The 19,577-nt window shown below is 44.5% G+C and overlaps 1 protein-coding gene across 1 annotated transcript; it reads right to left on the reverse strand.

Annotated features, from left to right (window-relative positions):
• Positions 1-1,531: 1,531 nt before the first annotated feature.
• LOC116439856 (ankyrin repeat domain-containing protein 7-like) lies at positions 1,532-15,153 on the reverse strand. Its single transcript, XM_032099896.1, is given in 7 exon segments — positions 1,532-1,827; positions 5,228-5,376; positions 11,859-11,965; positions 12,057-12,230; positions 12,363-12,474; positions 14,582-14,986; positions 15,119-15,153. Coding segments are annotated over 6 exon segments (981 nt in total). The 3' UTR covers positions 1,532-1,827; position 5,228.
• Between the last annotated feature and the right edge of the window lie 4,424 nt (positions 15,154-19,577).

The raw sequence follows: 19,577 nt of genomic DNA on the forward strand, positions 1-19,577 counted from the left end.
TTTCAATTCCCCTTTAGTGTTCTTACTGGGCACCTAGCTCTGATTTCATGCCTTTTTCTTTTTAGTGAGTCTCAGACCATTCATTCTCTACAACTCACAGACATCCAACTTTCACTCTGCCAAGATGGTCTTGTGTCATGCAGTTCACTTTGCCTACGGATTGTTAAATGCTCCCCCACGAGTCAATTCAATTTAACATCATCCTGCAGTAATGGTTCAGAGGAATATGGATCAGATGCTTTCTCAAAGCTGGACCTCAACTGGATGGAGAGATGGGCTGACAGGAACTTCACAAAGTTCAACCAGGAGAAGTGCAAAGTCCTGTACCTGGAGAGGAACAACTCCCAGCAGCAATATATGCTGGGGTCCACCCAGCCAGAAAGCAGCTTGTCAGGAAAGGACCTGTGGCTCCTGGTTGACACCAGGCTGAATGCAAGTCAGCAGTGCCCTTGCTGCAAAGACAGTGAATAGTACCCTGAGCTGCATTAAACAAAGTAGTACCAGTAGGTCAAGGGAGGTGATACATCCCCCTTATGTAGCATTGGAGAGGTCACACCTGAAGTACTGTGTCCAGAGCTCCTCAGTATGGGAAAGACACGGACACAGTGGAGAGAGCCCAGTGAAGGGCCACAGGGATTATTAAGGGACTAGAGTACTTAACATATCAGGAAAGACAGAGAGAGCTGCGACTCTTTAGGGGATCTTACCAATGCCTATAAATATCTGAAGGGAGGGTGCAAAGGAAACGGAGCCAGGCTCTTTTCAGTGCCAGGTCCAGAGGCAATGGGAACAAACTGAAACGCAGAAGGTTCCCTTTGAACATCAGGAAACACTTTTTTCTTGTGAGCGCTAGCACAGACTGGCCAGGGAGGTTGTGGAGTCTCCATCTTTGGACGCACTAAAAAATGTCTAGACATGGTCTGGAACAATTGGTTCTAGGTGGTCTTGCCTAAGCAGGGGGGTTGAACCAGGTACCCCGCAGACGTCCCATCCAACCTAAACCATTCTGTGATTCTGTCTGAAAACAGTAATAGGTTATTTCCCTTACAGAATCTTTCAACCAACCTAAGAAACAGAGTCAGAGTTAGGTTATCTTGTCACATTATTGGAAGCTGTAGGGGGATCTACACATAAGTGTGTGTTTTAGTGATTGGAAGTGAGAATCACGTGCAGTTGGGATGAGGAGAAGCAGGATTATAAGGTTTGATTGCTAGTTCCCATGATGCTTTGATGGATAGAATAGCTTAATCTCCCTGTGCCTTACTATACCCACATGAATAATGAGAACGCATTTTACTCCCTTACATAATTACCACTGGGTAAGGTTGGTCATTTAATGACCTTAACACATTTTGAGGTCATTATGTGAAGGACACCATACGCGGTGGTAACATCAGTTATGGAAGTGGGTATAGTAGCAGGAGACAGATTTATGTCCTAATCCAGGAATGCATCCTAAACCATGAATACGGGGTGTGCAAGGGATTTGAATATACCCAGAGCAAGATTAAGACACAAATGAGGTCAAATGTGGGTAAGCAAAACAATAACGCACTTTTATTTACTATCAAGGAAGACAGCAAGGAGGAAAGATAGAAAAGTAGGAAAACGCAAAGAATTACAGAAAACAAGAAAGGATCCCACAGCCCCTTGTCACACCGGGTCCTCACCTGCAGACTGTATCGATGGCACCTGGGCTCTCATGGTTCGCACTGTCGGCAGTTCAGGAACGAGAAGCTGAGATCTGCTTCTTTTGTTTTCTAAGTGTCACAGTTCGCTCCGATGGACCCAAGCAGTGGTGAAAGGGGTTGTTTTCTAGCAGTTCTGCTATTAAAGATCAAATTAACATGTGGCTTAACATGTGAAATTGCTTTACATAAATATTACTTACTAGTTAAATACAGGCCGTAGAAATGCGTGTGCTGCATATATGAATATTAACAAATGCAGGGCCCATTTGAACAAGGCACAGGCAGCCTCCAAACCTCAAAATAAGAATCTGAGTCAAAGCATAATTGTGTGTAAGCTCAAAACTCTGTCATTAATGTTAATCGTCTTCATTAAAGCATCCCTCCTCCTGCAGTCACTTTAAGCCACGTATCCATCTTTCTCTGACCAGAAATCAGTACTACTTTGAAATAAATTTTTGGGTATTAAATCATTAGAGCTTTTTGTTGTTTGAATCATAATATTTAGCCAGCAAGGCAGTTAAGTTTAAAATCACTCAGCCAAGGACAAATTCCAGCTGTGGAAATGGAAAATAACTGGTCATGCTCGAAGAGAATGGCAGCACTACAGCAACAGGTCTGCTGTGTTTGATGGCTTGAAGAGAACCAGGCATTTTGGCTATAGGTGGAGGGACGTTTGCCACAAAGAGGACAAACCTGAGAAACTGCATGAAGGTAAAGAGACCACAGGAGGCAGGAGGCCTGGCAGGAGAGTTTTGAAGCTCTGTTTGAAACACTGCAGCTAAAACTTTTAGAAATGTTCTATCGTAAAGTCATTTTCAGTCACAGCTTTAAATTATTGACATTATGTACTAAATTGTTATCAGTGTAATCTTTACTTTCTGATATTTCATTCCATAAGAATTTGCTTGTTGTTCTTTTTCATTAGGAGAAACAATTTGATGAGATTTGGAAGACCAAGCCCCAAAGGCAGGTAGTGTACAGCTAAGTGTACTTCAAAGTGGAGCATTGGATTTGTCAAATGGACAGTAGAAATGGGAGATATGCAGGAAGATAATTTTGGTATCTTAAGCTGCTTCTTTCTTTCAGAATAACTGTCCCAATATTGCTCTTGAAATAAGATTTGGTTTTGCAGTTTAGAAAAAAACAAAAGATGATGATAATAATAACTGACTTTTTGACACCCTGTCACAATCCTTCAAGAGTTTATCCCTAATCTGAGGACTCCTGCTGGAATGGCAAATCCAAAAATACTCCATTTTCTTAACTCTTGGCAAAACTATTTGCTACGTGACAGGAAACGGAGACTGATCAAGCAGCTCTGCACACAGAGAAGGCATCAGTGAGACATCAACTGAACCATAATGACTTCTAAAGTCTCTTGGCAATGCTCTTACCAAAACATTACGCAGAAGTTAAGATAGCAATGCTTTTATCTATTCCCTCTATGAACTAAAAGGAGGACACAGCCCTGCAGCCAAAGCAGCGTGCAAAGGAGAGAAGTAAGGTTAGCATTTAAAGTTTAGGTGAACACTTCAAAAATTTCTGATTATTTGACCTCATTATGTTTTTATGCAGTTTCTGTAATAACAGTCTCCAAGAGTAGCTATGACATCTGCCAATCTGGAACTACAGAAAAATAATGAAATAAAAGGCTTTCAGTCTAAGTAGTCTACATCTAAATAGCCGCAGTGTTATTAAATGCTACAAACTTCTTCAAAGTCCATGTGTAGGAGTTTACTGACTAGGCAAAAATGAACTTTCTTTCACTTTCAGCTCATTCTTTTATGAAGCACTGAATATTTACGTACTTTTAGCTAGTTATTTTATTTTTTCTTAAAGCTGAGATGAAAGCTTGATTGAAAAAGACCCTCGCATTGGAAACCAATCCCTCTGTGAAAAAAGGACAACAGAATATTTAACTTTTTGAGCAATACAGTGTCTAATGAAGTCTTGGCAGTTACAGTTGTAGTTTTAACTGAAGCGCTTAAAGGGCAGGTATTGCTTAAACTGGATGCCTGTCCAAAAACATGTTGTCTTGAAGATGTAACTCAACAAAATTGAGATGTAACTCAATGAAATTGAACTCAACAAAAGGGGAGGATTCAGAATGAGGCAGCCTGTAAGGATGTGTGCGGTTGCTCACACAACTCCTGATCAGGTTTTAGCTAGCACATTGCTCATACTAAGGCCTGACCTATGCTTGGACCAGCACCATTAGGTCAAAGTGAGAACAACACACATCCAGAACACAAGTTGTGCTCATCCCTGGAGGTGTTCGAAATGAAGCTGAATGGGACTTCAAGCAACCTCTTTTTGCAGCCCTTCTGCTTCAAATACATATGAAATGAGGTCCAAAACACAGCTTGGCACTATTTCAACATGAACTCACTAGCAAGAACACGTGCTTACACTGGTAGGTTCTGTTTAGGGATATCTGCATCTGTCTCTAAAATTAGTCACCTGTTCGTCCTGGTCAGAATCTGTTTGAGTTGAAGAATCAACCTTTAGCTGAAGATCTTCTCCCTGTAGTGTAGGAAGCTAAGCAAGCAAGGAAGAAGAGAAGCGAACCCTCGGCAGGACTGCAGCATCACATTGCCTTCAAGCAGAGAGCATGAAGAAATGTGACTTCTGCCAAGGGTAATGTAAGAGCTCAGGAAGAGAGCTAAGTACCTTATTCTCAGAAAAGGAGATAAAATGTTCCTTCTATTCTGCTCTTGCAGCTGACAATAGAGATAAAAAATAAGATAAGAGTGTTGCTGCTGTGAGCGCTTCTTTCACTTTGCTTTTCCAAAACTGATTCACTCCAGAGAGGCTTACAAAGGTGACCATGTAGTCCCTCTGAAATTACCTTTGCTGTGCTCCACTGCAGCAGAGTGCATGTCCACTCTATTTTGGTCTGCAGCAGGACACCACACGCTGGCCAACACTTTCCTTCGACCTTTAGAATCAGTCTGCATAATTTAAAAGACACATGTGAGAACTGGCACAGGCCACTTCCACACCTCCTTCCACCCTCAAAGCTTCTGCTTCAGCCAAGAGGCTTAATGAGAGGGATCAGGTGATGGAAAGAACAAAAAGGGCAAGCACAGCCAGCGCATTTGGCATCTCTCATGAACAGAACTTCCAAAATAGGACAAAGTCCACCTCTCCAAACTTGAGAGAACCTAGGCAGAAGAAATAGGTCTCTAAACTGTGGGTCATATGCAACCATTTGACATTGACTGGATCCACAGAACAGATCAGTGAGGTGGGAAAAATCAATTCTCACAATGCCAGCCTTCTAGGACTTCACAGCACTGTAACTAGAAGGAAGTTTTACTTCTTTGTCCTAGAAATCCCACTTGGACATCAGCTGCAAGGAGGCCCAGGACATTAGCTTGACCTCACTTTGTCCCAGTCCCATCTGAACAGCTTGTCTGGAGCAGCGGCATGTCAAGGTCCAAGTTACGAGTGTGTGGCAGAAGCAGCAGCTAAGGAAAATGAGCCCAGAAGACAGTGAGTCAGAGGGACCCCACTGTCTTCCTCAGAGAAGGTACCTCAGAATCCCAGGGAAAATCCCTGTCTTCCTGTTTTGCTTCTCCTCCTGCTGGTGGCAAGACCCCATCTTCTTTTTTTGCTGCTTCCCCTGCTGGTTGCAAGACTCTGTCTTCCTTTTTCGCTTCTCTCACTGCTGGTTCCAAGATCCCTAAGAAAAGACAAGCACATAATAGCTACAAATGCTTATTTTACTCTGCTTTTTTGCATCTGATTCATGTCAGAGAGGCTTACAAAGGTAACCACTTAGTCCCTCTGAAATCACCTTTGCCATGCTCCACTGCAGCAGAGCGTGCATCCAATTTATTGCAGTCTGCAACAGGAAGCTGGACAGCAGCTGACACTTTCCCTTCACCTTCAGAGTCAATCTGCGTAATTTAAAAGGCACACATGAGAACTGGCACAGGCTGCTTCTCCATCCACTTCCACACTCAAAGCTTCTGCTTCAGCCAACACGCCTAAGGAGAGGGATAAGGTGATAGAAAGAAGAAACAGGGCCAACACAGCCAGCACATTCAGCATCGTCCACCTGCCCAAGCTAGAGAGAACATAGGCAGAAGAAATAAATCCCTAAATTGTGGATCATAAACAACCATTTGACAATGGCGATTCACAAAAGTGATTTGTGAGGAGGAAAAATCAGTTCTCACAATGCCAGCCTTCTAGGACTTCAGAGGACTGTAACCAGAAGGAAGCTTTACTTCTTTGTCCTAGAAATGCAGCTTGGGTGTCATAGGTTAGCAAGCATAGTCCCGGAAGGGACGTCCTTGCTAAGGGGTGCTTACAGTTTCCTCTGGGACCTGATAGAACCTATCAGCTGGCCAGTTTGAATATGGACAATTCTCTAAGCCACTTAAAGTTGTGACCGCCTCTGTGATCCACATTTAAGAATAGGCAAACTCCCCCTCCAAGCTCTCTCTCGTTTCCGGTGCTGGGACAGGTGGCTGCGGGCCCCGTGTGGGGGCCAGCGGGCCCAGCCAGGCCCTGCTTGGGCCAGGCCGGGCCGGGCCACGGCCATCCTGGAGCCGATGGACCTGTTCCAGCCATGGAACCCCCCCCACTGCCTTGCCGTGGGCAGCTGGAGCGGCTCGGCTCTCCCCCCTCTCCACTGCGATAAGAAACATTCAACATTCCAGCTGCAAAGCTGCAAGGCCGAGGTGAGATTAACCCTTTTATTGCTGTGAAGAGCTGAAAACCTGAGGGAAGAGAGAGAGGAGATGCTTAAAGCTGAAAGTCTGTTGTGAAGCTATGATATATCAGAGTATCCCGTTGTAATTTCATGAAGATATGGGGGGTGGAGTGTTCAACTCGTGAGCAAAAGCACCTGCGCTGAGATAGGCAGATGCTGACGCAGCTGTAATTGCATGAGAAGTTTGGACAGGGAGAGGTGGACCAGATGAGGACTTTTGCTCCAAATGGGAAAGGAGAAAACCTCAGTTCCTAGAGATGCTCCCAGAGATAGTCCTAACGATGAAGATGAGGAAGACCCTTTGCTCCCAGGGAAGGAGAAGGGCCTCTGTTTTTGTTCCTGAACGGCTCAACCTTAAAATTGTACCCCAAAAAACTTCAAGAGTTCTTGAACTCGAAAGCAGTTGCGGGAAAAGCTGCAAGTTGGGGGAAGGGACTCACACGCAGGCAGAGAGACTCCTCTTCCTAAATGGACTGAACAAAGTTATTTGGAAGTGGGCGGCTGTCTCGTTGTGATAATGTTTTCATAGCATGAGCAAGAAGAGACTTCTCTTTCTAAATGGACTGAACAAGGTTATTATGGAAGTGGTAAACAGACTGAACATCTTAAGGGTTGTCTTTTTACATTGTCAGTGGGAGAAGGGAGGAAGGTGGGGGGAGGAGGAGAGTTCTGAAGGTGGTATAATTTTTTTTTTTTTCCCTCTTTTAGGTTTGTTAATAAACTTCTTTATATTCTTTCAAGTTTGGTGCCTGCTTTGCATTTCTCCTAATTCTTATCTCACAGCAGATAAACAGTAATGAGTATTTTGGACCAAACCACTACACTAAATTGGTGTTTCTGCCTGGTTACAAACCGAACCCGCGACATTGGGGATCAACTGCAAGGAGGCCCCAGACATTAGCTGGACCTCACTTTGTCCCAGTCCTAGCTGAACAGATTATCTGAAGCAGTAGCATGTCAAGATCCAAGGAAGAGGCATGTGGAAGAAGCAGCATCAAAGGAGAATGAGCCCAGACGCAGGTGAGCCAGGGGGACCCCAGTGCCTCCTTCAGAGAAGGTACCTGAGAACCCCAAGAGAAATCATTGTCTTCCTCTTTTGCTTCTCCTGCTGCTACTGGCAAGACACCTAACAAAGATAAGAAGCATGTCATTTCTGTGGGTGCTCATTTCACTCTGCTTTTCTCCACCTGCTTCACTCCAGAGAGGCTTACAAAGGTAGCCACTTAGTCCCTCTGAAATTACCTTTGCCGCACTCCACTGCAGCAGAGCACACATCCAACCTGTTGCTGTTTGCAGCAGGAAGCTGCATGCTGGCCAACACTTTCCCTTCGCCTTTAGAATCAGTCTGTGTAATGTAAAAGACACACGTGAGGACTGTGCCTGGCACAGGCAGCTTATCCACCTGCTTCCTTGCTCAAAACTTCTTCTTCTGCCAACAGGGCTAAGGAGAGGGATCAGGGGATGAAAGGAAAAAAAGAGCAAACACAGCCAGCGCATTCAGTGTCCTGTTGAGCAAGGTTTTCAGAATAGGATCAAGGACACCTGTCCAAGCTAGAGAGAACCTAGGCAGAAGAAATTATCTAAAGTGTAGGTCATACAGGACCTGTTTCACATTGACTGCATCTGGAGGAGTAAGAGGGACCAATCTGGTTTTTATTTATGCCTCAGTGTATGTTATACACGAGGGGAAAAATTACTATAGGAGTTGTACACGTGCTGGAATCCCTGTCCCCGGGAAGCCTTTGCCTGGCCACCGATCAGGGCAGAGAAAGTTTCTGTGATTGGCAGCAAGCGACCCCAATAACTTGCCAGTGGGGCAGAACCCTGGATGCCCAGGAAAAAATGCCTGGGGAATGGGGCCAATGGAAGGAGCCTTAGCACGCAGAAGCAGTGAACCGCACCACAACAGGGACCATTTCCTTTGGGTTTCTTGAGGGGAGCAGGGGCTCGCCTGGAGGGTCAGCTCACTCACTCCCCCCCTGCCTCTCGTCTTTTCCTCCCTGCGATCCTGCTTCCCTGTCCGCACCTGTCCTGTCCTGCTTCGCAGTTTCCCCAAGGCAGCTCAACGCCACAGCAACCTCGTGCTCCGCTGTTTCCCCAGCGGAGCAGCCGTCGCCTCCCGCAGCCACCGTGCTCCAACCCTGAGAACCCACAGCTGTTCCACGAGTGCTCCCATAGCCACAGCAGCCTGGTTCTCCGCCGACAGAAGGGACACGCAGCTGGCTGCCGTTTGGAAATCACACCTAGCCCGCCACAGGAGCCACGCGGACTCATCACAGCTTGCGGCACACGTGCTCCATCTGCCGAGCTGACGCCGACAGTGTGCAGTGGAAGCGATCTGTCCCTATCTTCTGTTTCTCTCTCCGTCTCTCTTCCCCTCTTTGCACCCTTTGTATCCCCCTTCGGTAGCAACACTTTTCTTTGGCAATGAACAGTTCTCAGATATAATATTGCCACACTTGCGCTTTATTTTCGTCCGAGAAATCTATCAAAAGGAATCCTCCCTGACTCCCCTTTTATAGCAAGATGGGACAAGGGGTAATCTGAGTGATGGATAAACAGCAATCCTCACAGTGCCAGCCTTTCACTGGTTTCAGAGGACTGTAACCAACAGGGAGCTTTCCTGCTTTGTGCTATACTAGAAATCCTGATTGGAGGTCAGCCGCAAGGAGGCCCAAGACACTAGCTGGACCTCACTTTGTCCCAGTCCTAACTGAACAGACTATCTGAAGCAGCGGCTGGTTAAGGTCCAAGTTATGAGTATGTGGCAGAAGCAGCAGCAAAGGAAAATGAGCCCAGAAGCCAGGGAGCCAGAGGGATCCCACTGCCTCCCTCAGAGAAGGTACCTTAGGAGTGCAGAGGGAGCATTTGTCTTCCTTTTTCTCTGCTCCTTCTGCTTTGTAATCTTCTAACAAAAGATAAGAAGTGTGTAATTTCCGTGAGTGCTTATTTCACTCTGCTTTTCCTCACCTGCTTCACTCCAGGGAGGCTTACAAAAGTAACCATTTAGTCCCTCTGAAATTACCTCTGTAAGGCTGCAATGCAATAGAGAGCACACTTGCTTTATGTTGGACTGCAGCAGGACCATTGTCTTCCTTTTCCACTGCTTCTTCTTTTGGCACATCACCCAAGAAATAAGATAAGCGTGTTGTTGCCTCAAGTGTTTATTTTCCAGTCCTTTGGCCCATCCCTCCAGACCAGCATCCCATTGATTTGGTGTCATTCTGCCACAGGCCACAGTGGTGTTCCTCCTCACCTCTTTGATAGCACAGTATCTTACATGACTCTGCCAATGCAGGTGTTTCCAAGGGAGTGACAGGAGTGTTCTCATAGCAGGAGGTGTCAATTTGTTCATTAGCAATACTAAATATAGAAAGGAAGAAGATGCATTAGGTAAAATCCCCCCAGACTTCCATGCACTCTCTGCAGGAAGAGCAAAAGCCATGCATGTTCCATTCTACCCATATTCAGAGACAGCTGCTGAAGGGTCACACACACAAAGAATGTACTGCAGTCCTAGAGTAATGAAGACTGAAATCCTCATTACAGACATGCTCACAGTACAGGTGCCTGGTCTTATCTGTGGAGTAACTCACCCCTGCTACAGTCTGGCTACAGTCTCATCTGATAAATCCCTTTCCATTTCAAGGGCCAGTGAGTTCAAGCCCCCTGGCAGACGGACATCGCCAAAGCCTCTACTTCAGCTGGATGTTATGCTAATGGTGCAGCTACTCTCCATGTCATGATGGTTTAATGTCTCCTAATCCTGGTCCTCACTTTGAAGGGTTTCAGAAATTCCCATGGTTAGCCTGAGGACCTGAGAGTTTAGAGAGCTCCCAAGTGGGTTATCAAAAGACCAACAAATATTGCACTTGCATTCCAAGACCTGTGTTGTCTTCTAACAACCCTGGGTTAGTTGGGGCTTGGGTTTGTTTAATAAGCAGAAAAACAGAAAAAAAAAAAAAAAACAAAAAAACCCGAAACAATCAAACAAGAAAAGAAAAGAAAAGAAAAGAGAAAAGAAAAGAAAAGAGAAAAGAAAAGAAAAGAAAAGAAAAGAAAAGAAAAGAGAAAAAAAAGAAAAGAAAAGAGAAAAGAAAAGAGAAAAGAAAAGAGAAGAAAAGAAAAGAGAAGAAAAGAAAAGAAAAGAAAAGAGAAAAGAGAAAAAAGAAATTGGTTCTCCAGACCAAGGCTGCTGTGCAGAATGGTGCATTAGAACAACATTTATACTGTGCCAGAAGCCTGGAGAATGAAAGAAGGAATGAGCACCACATGATGTTAGAGCAATTTTCAAACATGCTTTATTCCTAAAGGGGTTCTTACACCACAATTTACACAGGCTCCCTTCTCTCCTGCTTCCCATTGATGCAGGCTGCCAGAAGGGGCGGGGAAGGAGAAATGAAGTCAAGATTCAGTGACAAGAGTTCATAGGCAATTGTTTATAGCTAGACAAGGCATGCTCACAAGCATAATGCAGTACATTCACCCATCCCTGGCTACTATCACTGTGAAAGAGGGCTTTTTTCCTCAGGCTAGTTAAGCACACAGGGAATATCAGTTAGATCCCCTCTGAAACAGAAGGCAAGTAGTTGCTGCTAATGAGTGCAGTGGAACTTGGAAGCACACAGGTGAATTCTCAGAGAGAACTGGGTGGAAGGGAGAAAGTTTTCCTCGACTTCTAAATCTACTCTTGGCATGGAAAGAGATACATCAGAAGACATTACTGAGCTCAGCTTCTACAAAGCTCTCAGCACCTCATTAAACCCTCCTGCTGTTACTGAAAAGGGATGTACATCAGCACAGACATTCAGAGAGTACAGTTGTTCTAACAAGGATGTAAAACACTTACACATCGTTTTGAACCATTTTGGTCAAAGCTTGACTTGTGTAGTTTCCCATGTCTGACTCAGGAAAAACAGCACCATGGTGAAGAAGAAGTTTTATGGTTTTCTTATTCCCAGAACCAGTAGCAACTGTAAGAGGGGTCCTAGGGCATCCAAGAGATAAGAGTAAATACATCAGCTTCTACAAACTTTGCATAGCCAATACTTTAATCCCTCTTTGCTCCTTAAAAACTTCATTTCCCCTCTCCTACAGGCAGAGTGAAAGCACAGCCAAATGCCTACAAGTGTCAGAGAATTCAGGTTGGTGGGACCTCAGGAGGTCTCCAGGACAACCACCTGCCCAGAGAAGACTCAGGGCCTGTATGCCTGCATGTGTACATGCATGTGGGCATGTGGCACTGCAAACAATGCTTTCTTGCAGTCTTCAGTGTGGACATCACTCCCTGAAGAAAGCGAGCACCCAAGCACAGGTCTGCTTTCATACAGAAGATCCTTCTGGGCGACTCCTGGTCCTTTTTCAAAGCTCATTCTTATGCCTCCCCTCAATCCAACTCAACCAGTGCTAAGGAGTCCCACATGCAGTTTTGGCAAACCTTTTACCTGGAAACATTATCCTGAGCATTCACATCAGCTCCTTTTTGAAGAAGGAACATGACCATTTCTTCATGGTTTTCAGCGATTGCAAGAATAAGCGGAGTCTATCCAAACTGAAAGGAGAAGTCATATCTCTTAGAATAACAGAGAGAAGTCGAGCAAGTTGACTTGGGAAGAGGAGCTCTACACAAACTCCAAGCTTACTTCATTCTTAGCATCAATATCTGCACCGTGCTCAAGTTACAGCTCCACTAGAGATTTGTTAGAACCCATGACAGCAAAGTGAAGGGCGGTGTTACTGCTTGCACCTCTGAGGTCATGGTTGGCACCGTGTTCCAGCAGAATAGCTACACAGTCCCCATGCTTGTGCTCTACTGCCTGGAAACAAGACACAAAGGAGGAATAACTTCTAACATCTATGTTCCTCACTGTCAGAACTCCCACATCTTCCCAACACTGGAAAGTATGAGCGTCTTCAAAGATTAGGGAACATATGCCCCTTCTGCATACCTTCATTAGTGGTGATTGATTGAATTTGTCACAAGGGTTTAGCTTGCACTTCTTTTCTGCTAGAAACTGAACATCTGCATGGTCGTTTACGCAAGCAAGATGCGGAGGAGTCCTAGAAATTAAACATACACAGTTGTCCTGGTTTAAGCCCAGATGGCAATTAAGCACCATGCAGCCACTGTCTCACACCCTCTCCCTCCCCACCCCAGTGGAACAGGGAGGAGAATCAAAAGTGAAACTTTTAATAACAATTAAATTAAAACAGATTGATAAATAGATCAAAGGTGTTGCAAAATGGTTAGAGGATCAGGGACATGGATCATTGATAAAGGGAACAAATCAACAGCTGTGCAGGCAAAGGCCTGCAGGCAAAGGCCTGCATGAGAAAAAACTTCCATGAGAAAGTGCGTGTGTGAGAAACAGGCCTGAGAAACAAAAAGGGAGTTTTAAGGAGGTACAGTCCTGTGCTGATAAGATATACTGACCATGAGAAGGGAGGAAGATTTTTGATCTCTCAAAACAAAACATAAAGCTTGCCAAGTGTAGTCTTTTATCTAACCCAATGATGTAGAAGTAAGAATGTGCTTTTGTAAGCTTAAACCAATCAAGAACTGACAAGCATATATACTGACACTATATAGGTGCCTCTGTATTGCCAATAAACAAAGCTTGCTCTATAGATCACATTGATTGTCTGCATGGCTTCCCTCACCCGAAAGTTGGTACAAAGGAAATAAAATAAATATAATAATAATAATAATGGCAAATTAAAAATCCCAAGAAAAACCTGTGATGTACAATACAGTTGCTCACAACCCACTGACCGATGCCAAATCCCCTTCCAGAATATTGACCTGGCTCTGCTCCTTCCCAGCTTTTTGTGTACTTTCTCACTGGCAAAGCATGAGATACTGAAATGTTCTTGGCTTAGGGTAAACAGTGCTTAGCAATGGAGGATGTCTAAGTCTACAGAGAGTGCAGAATCAGTGTCTGCCCCTGGGTTTTCTTCCCCATCAGTGCTTCACCAGTTTTATCCCAGAGACAGACAGGGTGGGACTTCTAACAGCACTGTTAGAAGCTGTGTTGTCTTTCTGCTAAACCAAGCTGCTCAGTCCGGCACCTGGGAAGGATCTGTCTCTGCTTGAATGAAGGCCTGATGAGCTCCACAGAATCATCAAATCTTAGTATGGTTTGAGTTGGAAGGGACTTTAAAGACCGTCTAGTTCCAACCCCCTGCCATAGGTAGGGACACCTTCCACTAGACCAGGATGCTCAGAGCCCCATCCAGCCTGAACACTTGGATGAACAGGGATGGGACAAGAAAAAGATAAGTACAGGGCCCAGGCTGGCAGAGCAGGGCAAGGCAGGCCAGAGCAGAGTGGGGCTTTCACTGTCTCGTACTCCAGCTCAGGCAGGGCTCCTGTAAGGCTGGTGCTCTGGGGCTGGCCCTATTGCCAGGCACAGTACTAGGCTTGGCTGGCTCTTCCAGCCAGGATGGGGTGTTCTCTGCAAAATTGGGTTTGTTACCTGGTGTGCAGCAAGCCAGTTGTTGCACACTTGAGAGAGACACTGATAAGTGTTTCAGAGTTACACGTTCCTGGGTGCTCAGTGGTATTTCATAAATCAAGCACACCCCACCGGACTTTCCATGCTATTATTTATACCTCGAAGTTCAGAATAAGTAACTTTCCAAGTACAGCCCCTCTACTATGATTGGTTAATAATTTCCATACAGGTTACGTAATCACAGCTAACTTCTATGCATGCTTAGGGGAGGGGTCTTCACCTGGGCAGGGGTCTTTTTAACCTGTAGGTGTGAATTTAAGTATTATAATGATGACAATACAGCTATAGGATACATGGACCTTGAGTCTTTTGCCAACTTGGCAATGTATATACATAGAAATACATCAACATCTTGATTAACTACAGCCTTAAAGCCTGCTAGTTCCAGGATGTCCTTCATTAAGGGATGCTAACTGCTGTCTGTTCTACTGACACAACAATATCTTGATTTACTACATCCTTAAAGGTTGTTAGTTCCAGGACGTCCTTGGCTAAGGAATACTAACTGCTGCCTGTTCCACTGATTGTCTCCTTTCTTGCTGCTTAGGCTTGAAAGTAGGCAAAATACATACATAAAGAAACCACCCTGAGTTTAGATAATTGTGACAAATTCCACGTTTTGAACAGGCTGAGGCCCTGCTGTTTGCCCTTACTGCTTGTCCCGGTTGTAGCCATTGATGCGGTGTTCGTTCAGCCGCCAGTGCTGCCGCAGCCGGGCCAGGTCTGTGTTGGCGGCCGCGCTGTGCAGGGCGACCAAGACCATGGCTCGGGGTTCGGCGGCCTCGGGCTGCGTTCGGCAGACACAGGAGGTGCCTGGCGGCCCGTGCCGAGCCCCGGGCGGGGCGGGGAAGCGGCTGCGGGGCCAGGGTCCGCAGATCCTTGAGGCGAGGTGCGGTGGCGGAGGCTGGCAGCCCCGCCGGCCCCGGGCAGACGCGCGGGCGATGCGCCGGGACAGCCGCCGGGGAACCGCCCGGGCATCACACGCGGGGAGGGCCGCACACACCCGCCCCGGGCCCGGCCGGCTCCGGCGGGGAGCGGGGTAGCTGGGGTAACACAGCCTGGAGTATCAAAATCGCAGCGTTTCAGTCAGCCTGAGACTTCCTCTTTTTGAGAAAGTCTGAAGACGTATGTGCTGTAATAATGAAGAATGTTAGCCCAGATGAAAAAAATTAATAAATAACAAAACTGACGTATTGCTGGTTCCCAGGAGACTGTGTTTTCCCATCGGCATACAGTGTTCTGGAGATAATCTGTTCCTGTTTCCTCTAAACCAAGGGCAGGCTTTTGAATAGGAGGCAGACTGGAAGTCTCCCATGGTTTACCGTATCCTAATCCCAGCAATCAATAGTTAACTGTATTTCTGTCCTCTTCAATCCATTGATCATTTTATGTTAAAACTTTAGCTAATGAATAACTACCTTTGAACACCACAGTTAGACTCATTAAGTTCATTTTAAATAAATCAATAACAGAGACAAAATTCCTGTTGGTTTGGGCAGCCTTTAAAAGTGCTAATTTAGAAAATGAGTTTTCAATGGCTCCATTCTAGCAGTTGGCAAGAACTCAAAAAATAAGCTGAGCCTCAACTGGGGCCATAAACACTTTTATAGAAACACTAAAGTCAGATTTTCAAGGGAATTCAGCACCCCAAATTCCCAGCCGTTTTAAAAATCTACTTACTCTCTTGGCACTAAAATACCTTACTTCAGAGGCAAAAACCTTGAGCTCTCTATCACGAGCAGGAGGGGGCTGTTCATTACATATGCATAGACAAAGAGAAAACAAATAATTTTCTGAGGAGAAGGCCATTTTAAGGAATGATTTTGCATTTCCTCTTCTATCAGGAAAAACAGTGGAAAGCAGGTGGAAGAAAACTGCAAGGAGAGAAAATAACTTTAGAGAAATGCTAATACCCAACATATGCACTGATTTTTTTTTTTTTTCACCTAAAAGGTCATTGTAAAGACTATAATAATATAAATGAAAGATTAGTCTTGATTGCTTTAATATCTAACTGCTAAATCCTGTTAATGGGGAAAATATGTCTGACTGCTTTTTCTAACCCTTTTCATGCTTGATTCTCAAATTATATGGTAGAAGTTCATGACAGCCAAATGCAAGGACCCCCACTGAGGGAGGGGAATGAGTTAGGCCACTGGTTGGTTATAAAATAATTCCCTAGTAATTTAGCATCAAGGAACAATTAACATTCAGAAATAATCAGGAACCAGATTTTGACTGCATAGGTAAAAGTCAGAGCCCTTAACTGTGAAGTATTCTTTTGTGCCTCCAAAGAAGGCATGGACTTTGGATGCTAGCTTCTCAAAAGCTTGAAGAAGAGGCAAGACCACAGAGTCTTTTCCTTGCATGGATTAATCCTTCACCAGTTACATGAGTAGAAGTTGTTCTAGTGGATGTAATAGACTCACTTACAGGGATTGTATCAGCAAGCAGTATAGAGAAATGCATCCCGCTGCACTGGCTGTTACTCTGTGTCCCCTAGAGATACCCTGCCAGAGCCAAAGTGTCACCCAAATACTGTCTTGCTTCACTGAATGCCATAAACAGTGCAACGATAATTATCCAGACTGGAGGCAATTCCATTCATTCAATATTGCATTTCATTCACGCAGCCTAGTCTAAAGCACATCTTTGCGAATGCTGTGTTTGATGCTATCCCAGCACACTGGACAGCCAGCATTCAGAATTAAGAGTGCTAATTGAAATAACAAGTGAAAATCCCAGTTACTCTTAATGCCTCCTGATGATTTGTGTGGGTCACGTGGTGGTTCTCTGCTGCAAGTAATTGGCTTGTTGCAGGGAAATAGACACTTAGAAATAGAAATGGCACAGGCCATTCCACCTGATTGTTAGCACACTGGTCATTACCACAACTTGAAAGCATTTAGATGTGCAAGTAACAGGATATTGCTATCAAACCTCCAGCATAGTCACTGGGTATTGTATAAGAACACAGGAGCTTTCATATTTAGCATGTGGCAAAAAAAAATCTGCTCTCACAATCCAACTGTATGTAATGGTCCCTGATTGTAACAGTTCATCCCATCACCAGTGTTTGCCAGTATTCACTGGTATAGCTCAAAGAAAGCAGCAGGATTTGCTCCCAGGCATCACCTGAGTCTCTTACTGATTATTATTAGATTTTATCTGCTTGATGAACAGACTAGTTCTGTGCACTGGAATTACTCTACACTTTTAATCAGAGAATTTATTTATTATTCTCAGAGCATCAGAAGTAATCATTTCTATGATTCTTTGCTCTTTTATCCCTTATAATCCTTCTTCACCTCATTCCAGAAATGCATTTCCTTCTGAAATTTGCACCCTAAGTTCTACTGGGACCAGCCACAGAGTACCAAGCTCATAAAGAGCACAACATCAGCTTTGATATTTTTCTTCACTGTAGACAAAACTAATATATCTGTTTAGTATTTTTCACCACTTGCATACCAATAGAGTATCTGTTCTTGTGTATTAGTCCCTGGGTGATTTTATCTGCACTCTTTATTCACATTCCTTCCCAGGCTTTTGAATTATCTGATCATAATAATTGTGCAAAATATTCTGAGCCTCCCTGGGATGCACAAACATTGGGAGATGCTTGCTCTCAGGACATAGCCTGTTGCATACTCCTTTATGCAACTCTTTATCTGCTAATTACATCTTGTCTCTTCCAACAACTTCTGTTTGCAAAGGAACTTCCATCATGCACTTATCTCCATGGTTTGAAGCTCAAAGAACATTAGCTCCCTAATGCTGCTGGTGGGATAAATACTGCAATTGCCTTTCAGCCAGAAACAGTCCCAAGAAGAGAAGCTCACAGAAGTTGGCAGAGAGGGTGGTTACAAACCTCCTCAGGGCCAGGTCACAGTCTCACAGCACTTTCCTTCCACCAGTGTACAAGAAAAACACATCTTGGAGAGCAAGTGTCACTACCACAAGACACTTTCCTGATTTGGGTCCCTTTCTGCCTGTAGACAACCCTGTGGTTTTTTCTAAACCGTCCTTAAGAAAACACTCAAGTCAAGTTGGGACACTAAGTTATTTAGGTAAAACTGGCAGTACTGAGCTGCTGCAGGACACCGGAGGAATGGCTGGCTGGCTCCGAACAACCATGTGGGGAAGTGGTGGGAGAACAGGGAAAGCTGTATGTGGGTGGGGTGGGGCCCCCTGCCCCATGTGTGTGTGCATGGCCAGCCCCGGTGCCCACACCACCAGGAACAGCCCGGCTCTGCTGGAAGCTCAGGAGCAAGATTCCAGTGCTGGAATTAGCATAGGCTTGCCTGGCAGAGGACCAGGGACATAATAAAATAATAAAACTCAGCATAATTTTACAGTTGAACTTGATGATTTTTTTTTTTTCCAAATTAAATTATTCTATGAGAATGATTCTATGATAAAGTTATCTTTACAAGGATTTATCACATAAACCCTTCTCAATACTCGCAGGCCCTTTGTGAGCTGTGCTCCCTTTCATCTGCATTTTATCTTTCCTCTTCTTTGGGTGGGTGGTTGAGATGAAGTGACTCACCACTGGACACCTTGGAATATCTTCAACAGAGAGAAAGAAAGCTAATTTAATTAAAAATTATAGAAACAGTAGGTTTACCTGTCTAATCTGATTTATTAGTGTTCCCCTGCCAACTAATTTGGATGAGATTCCAACCACATGAGCACCTTCTTGTGCTTGGTCTCCTACAGACATTTAGAAGAAGATATTGTCCTTTCTATGGATCTTATCATATGTGACAAATATAGTGAATTCACTTTCTTCCTTTTTTTCCAGTTGGTCCTTAAGAGATGGAGCACACAGTTAGTTTGGGAGATCTAAAGAACAAAGATAAAGGCTGGTTTAAGTCAACTTTCTCTGAAAGACTTTTTCTTCCCTGGAATAATGTCTGACAGAAAGGTTTCTTATAAAGAAAATTCACAACAGACCCATAGGGGGATACTAAAAGGGTGGGCAGGATGTGCCTTCAAACATCCCTACTGCAGCAGCTGGCTGTTGCACAAGGGAAATGGACTGCAGAAAATGAGCAGGTTATTACCATGCAAACCTGTAATAGAGTATTGCCATTGTCACTAAGAAGCCACAGCCTTTGTACTGAGCTCTTTAGGTCTCAGAGGAAGGGCTTGCCCTAGCTGAGCTTTCCTTGACCACTGCAACCTGCACAAGGTAGACAAGCTGGAGCCAGCCAAACCTGGCTTTAGGGGTAACAGAGAGAACAAAGAGCGAGTACTTCTAACACATGTAAAATGCGCCCTATATCGTATATTCAGATGTAATGTGGAGTGGCAGAGCAATGAAAAAAGAGTAAGGTGTAAAAATATGTTAGGAAATACATAAATGTGGCCCCACGTGTGTCTTGATAAGAGGGAGAGGAAAACACCACCATGAACATCATGTACTTCCAGATGTTGGCAGTGGGCCAGAGCTTCTTCATCACCACCAATCACCAAAACGAAACCATCAACCTTAGGACTCAGAGGAGCAGGGAAAGAGTGAGGCAGAAGGGGTCTAGAAATTAAACAGGGAGAGAATAATAATTGTAACTGTATAGCTATCATTATTATATTATTGCTGAAACTTTTTCTGCATTGAAGTATTCTCCTCCTTTCTTACATAAT

The sequence above is a fragment of the Corvus moneduloides genome, chromosome 2 (genome assembly GCF_009650955.1).
Source record: "Corvus moneduloides isolate bCorMon1 chromosome 2, bCorMon1.pri, whole genome shotgun sequence".
Lineage (NCBI taxonomy): Eukaryota > Metazoa > Chordata > Aves > Passeriformes > Corvidae > Corvus > Corvus moneduloides.